General features: G+C 34.8%; 1 protein-coding gene across 1 annotated transcript in view; it reads right to left on the bottom strand.

Moving 5' to 3' along the window:
* DYNC2H1 (dynein, cytoplasmic 2, heavy chain 1) overlaps window positions 1–5068 on the bottom strand; it is a 305345-nt gene that overhangs the window by 107479 nt on the left and 192798 nt on the right. Inside the window, 1 exon segment of the mRNA XM_006773520.2 lies at window positions 695–855. Within this exon segment, the coding sequence (XP_006773583.1) occupies window positions 695–855 (161 nt within the window).

The raw sequence follows: 5068 nt of genomic DNA, 5'->3' as shown, positions 1-5068 counted from the left end.
ATGCAAATACAAATATTGTATTTGTTCCCGTTTTGTTTTTTTACTTCAAAATAAGATATGTGCAGTGTGCATAGGAATTTGTTCATAGTTTTTTTTTAAACTATAGTCTGGCCCTCCAACGGTCTGAGGGACAGTGAACTGGCCCCCTGTTAAAGAGTTTGAGGACCCCTGATTTAAAACCTTTAAATGAGACAAATTTATTATCTTACCAGACTTCTAAAGGTCAGAAGTCCCACTGGTCTAAAATCAAAGTGTTTGGTTTGAAAATGAAATTAGTATTAAAAGGCTGTTCTCTTCCCAGAGCTTCTAGGAGAGAATCTTCCCTGCCTTTTCCAGCTTCTACAAGACACCTAGATGTGTTTGCTCTTGGCCCTCTCCTCCACCTTCACAGCAGCAGCATAAAATGGCATTTCTTTGACCTTTGCTTCTATCATCCCATCTCTGACCTTCACTTGACCTCTTCTGCTTCCCTCTTATAAGAACCCTTGTGATTATATTGGGCCAACCTGGATGACCCAGGATAACCTCTCCAAGATTAACTTAATTACATCTGCAAAATTCCTATCACCATGTAAGGCAACAAATCAGGAAGTGGACACATTGGGAAAACTTTATTTGGTTTACTAAAACAAAACACGTCTCTTTCACTAATAGGATCAAGTATGTATAAAATCAGCTGGGTAAATGCACTCACCTGGTGATAACACTCTCCGCTTCTCTCAGCATTAGCAAGTTCTTGAAGTTCCTGAGAAGGATCAGCACCGGGAGAAATAATGATCAAGATGGGTTCAATTTCTAGTGTCTCCTTGTACAAACGTTTGAGATTTAGAGGAAGTGGGGACAACTCTTTCAGACCTAAAAGACATATTAAAGAAATTTAAAAATAAAATGGCCAGAGAACTATCTATTAAAACTAATTACATAATATATAACAGAGAGTAATTACATGAATTATAATCCCATACATATTAAAGTTTTCACCCTCTAAAATCATTCACACACTAGTAATAACTAAGATTAATTGAATACTTAAAGTGCCAACCATTTTACTAAATGCTTTAGATCCTTATCATCTAATCTTTACTACACTACAAGGTATCTCAGTGACCACATTTAACAGATGGAGAAGCACAGAATCAGCACTGTGGTCTTAATATACATTTTCTCCCTACAGGAGATGACCTAGCCATCCATCCACACAGCTTTCCCTTCCTGTATGTGGTAACAGAGCACCTACTCTGTGCAGTGCATATGGGGAATCAGATTGCTACATGGTCTGGTAAACAAGTTCACCGTTATGATACAGGATAAAGTTACTTCTTATGTACATGCTTTTAGAGAAGACGGGCCAGTGCTCTATCCACTGAGCCAAATCAATGATGGTTAGTTTGCCATTTTAAATGAAATGAAGGAATGTACAACATGATCAGAGTAAAAGGACATTTTGCTGAACTGAAATGATAACTCAAAATAGAAAATTCAAAAGTTTCCATAAGTCATAAGTTATGTGAAAACACCTTAAAGGTTCATGAATCCTTAGGAGATATTATAAGAAAAAAAGTTTTAAAGCACAGCAGGAAAATGAAAAGCACACCTTAAGAGAAAAACACACCAGTTTCTTAAATAAAAAATTAATTTGCACTAATGTGTTATTAGACTTAACATATATATTCAGCATAGTAACAAAAAATTTTTTAAATAACAGGAGTATAAATAAGTATATACATATTTAAAGGTTCTCCTACATTAAACATTTTTGCAAGCTCAGTACACAAAACTCAAGAAGTTTAAATGCTCAAACCTACTTAAAAAAAAAAAAAGAAAGAAAAGAATGTCTAGTTTGCCCAACTAGAATGGCTCAGCATTGACCTATGAACCAGGTGGTCAAGGTTTGATTCCCAGTCAGGGCATATGCTCCGGTTTCGTGGCTCTATCCCTCTATCCGTGCAGGAGCCAACCCATCAATGATTCTTATCATTGATGTTTCTATCTCTCTCCCCCTCTCTCTTCCTTTCTGATATCAATAAAAATATGTGTGTTTTTTTAAAAGAATGACTAGTTTAGAGATAGAAATATATAGCTCTAAATGTACGTTTGCTAGCCGAGTGCAAATCACTAAAACATAGTCTTGGTTTTCTTAACTATCCTTGTGGCAATGTAATAAGAGGTATTTTCATTCATTCAAACATTCATTTATATAGGCACAAACTCAATACACATTCAAGACCAATTAAATGCACTGCCTGATAAAATATATAAGTCTTATAACTGTGCCTGGCCTGACTAATTTAAATGACAATAACCAATGTAATAAATAATTTAGGATATGAATGCAGAAGCATGTACAAGGACTTTCATTTTTGCTGCTGATATTAGTTAAAAACCAGGGGAAAGACATCAAGGAGTCTAACTGAGTAATTTCTGGTAGCCTTATAATGCAATTAACGTTACAAAAATGGAGATTTACTGAAAAGGAGATTACTCAACATAGCAGACAACATGTTTTATTTGGAAAATGTATGCCAATATACTTAAAATTTTAAATGTGGATTACCATATTTCTTTTTTTAAAAAGTATATTTTATTGATTTTTTACAGAGAGGGAGGGAGAGGGATAGAGAGTTAGAAACATTGATGAGAGAGAAACATCTATCAGCTGCCTCTTGCATACCCCCGACTGGGGATGTGCCCGCAACCAAGGTACATGCCCTTGGCCGGAATCGAAGATACATGCCCTTGACCGGAATCGAACCTGGGACCCTTCAGTCCGCAGGCCAACGCTCTATCCACTGAGCCAAACTGGTCAGGGAACCATATCATTTCTTAATTTAACAAATGTAAACTGTAAACTCCATTAAGGCAGGAATCATATCTATTTTGTTCATCATTTTCTATCCAGAGCCTACTATAAATTCAATTATTACTTCTCTGGTCAAAATTCCAGAGAAGAGAAATACAGGAGCAAAAGTATATTTACAGTTGTTCATATGGAAAATAATACAATAATTAATAAATAACAATACAAGAATAAACTCTGTTTCACGTTCCCACAATGGAATTTGCCCCACCCTTTATATGTTCAGTTCATTTTATACAACATTTGAAAGTACTGAAACACTTTGGATTAGGGAAAAAAATCATGAAAAATATCACACCATTTAAGATAACACAGGTGATACATTCATGTTACTTGGAATTCTCTGTTAGCCATTCATCCCACAAAACTTCAATAAAATCTCCACTGCATTTTAAGTGAACTGATTCTGTATATAATTAACAAAATCGTTGGTTTTATTAACTCAAGTAATTTTGACTCATGATACCATTATAATTGCAGTGTGAATCATTCAAAACTATTTAATAAAATTGAAGAGCCCAAAATCTTCATTGCACTGTGAATTATCATGGTATAGAACTACTTGTAAATCACTGACATTATAATCTGACCATTCCTCTGTAAAGTATATCACTTATTTTGAAAGAAAAATAAAGAACTAAAAATAGTTAAAGAAATAATGTAAACCTTTAACATATCTTACTTAGGTAAAATATTGAGATAGTAAAAAAGAAATAATTTGCAGTTTAAAAAGAACAGACTATAACTCCTGCACTTTTCAAGTACCTAAATAAGTAGAACATTAATATAAAACTATTACAGGTGGTAGGTATGAGATTCATGCTTCCTCATTCATCTCATCTTCCCTAACAAAGAGACTAACAAGCATCAGATGTACAAAATTACTCTTCCCTTATTGGAGAGAAAAGACAACTCTAAAAATGTACCACTAAGATCAATAAAAAGAAAGACAATCAGCAATCAATATCTAACTGAATATGTATTAACCAAGTGGGAAAATACTCTTTAAAAAAGGAATAATACTCAAGCCTAAAAAACAAACCAACCAACAAACAAACAAAAAACATTTATGGTAGGCAGAATTCTAAAGATATCCCTTTCAAGATTCCTATCCCTTGGTTGTTCAATCAAACACTAATCTAGGTACTGCTGTGAAGGGACCAATTTAATCACTTGGGATCTTAAAAACAGAAAATATTTCCTCCAGCTAAAGTCAAAGCGATGAAGCAGAAGAAAGCAGCAGGAAAGGTGAGCCAGATGAAGAGATCAGAGATGTGAAGCATGAGAAGAAATCAATCTGCCAAATCTGGCTTTAAAGCTGGTGGGAGAGGATGACAAACAAAAGAACGCGACTGTCCTCAAATGACATGAGTGGGAATGGGAACCCCAATCCTACAACTGCATGCTGCTGAATTCTGTGAGGAGCCTGAATGAGTTTGGAAATGGATTCTTCCCAGAGCCTCCCAATAGCTAATACCTGGATTTAACCTTGGGTGACTTGTAGCAAAGGAACCAGGTGAGCCCAACAGCCTGCTGACCTACAGAACTGTGAGATAATAAACGGGTGTTGTTTTAAGTTAATTTATGATCATTTGTTACAGATGCCATAGAAAATAAACGTCCTTCCTTTCCTCTTATACACAGACCTCACGAGATAGGTTGAGCTATGGAAGCAAGGTCCCTGGGACTGGGATGGGTTCCAAGCATGAATAAGAGATTGTAAAACTAGGAAAATTACAAGGCTCAAAAAGGCTTTTTGGAGAACTGTTGAGAAGTTTCTGATTCCTATAGGTACTGCAGCACCTTCCAAGAACATGTCTTGTAATACTTAAATGCACAAAGCATAATACTTTGCTCAGGAGAGTTAATAACAAATCAAAATTAAATCAGAATTTAAAAAGGCACAATCATTGCATTTGGTAACAACTATTTTCAAAAAAGTAATGTTGCAGATTTGGCTAGCACATAAGGCTTGGTTTATAGGAGTAAAGTGGCATGCCTAAAAGATTTGAGGAATGCTCTAATAACTTAAATCTGTAAATCAAAACTACTTTCATTAACATATTTGTAAAATAACTATTTTAAAATTTATAGATTATAAAAAAGGATTGCTAAAACTTAATAAAAATCTTTCCATGTGAGTGATTTTTTTTTCTTTATTAAGGTATTACATATGTGTCCTTATCCCCCTATTGCCTCCCCCTCCAGATC

This window comes from Myotis davidii, unplaced genomic scaffold (genome assembly GCF_000327345.1).
Source record: "Myotis davidii unplaced genomic scaffold, ASM32734v1 scaffold1025, whole genome shotgun sequence".
Lineage (NCBI taxonomy): Eukaryota > Metazoa > Chordata > Mammalia > Chiroptera > Vespertilionidae > Myotis > Myotis davidii.
This window is presented reverse-complemented; position numbering and strand designations above follow the sequence as displayed.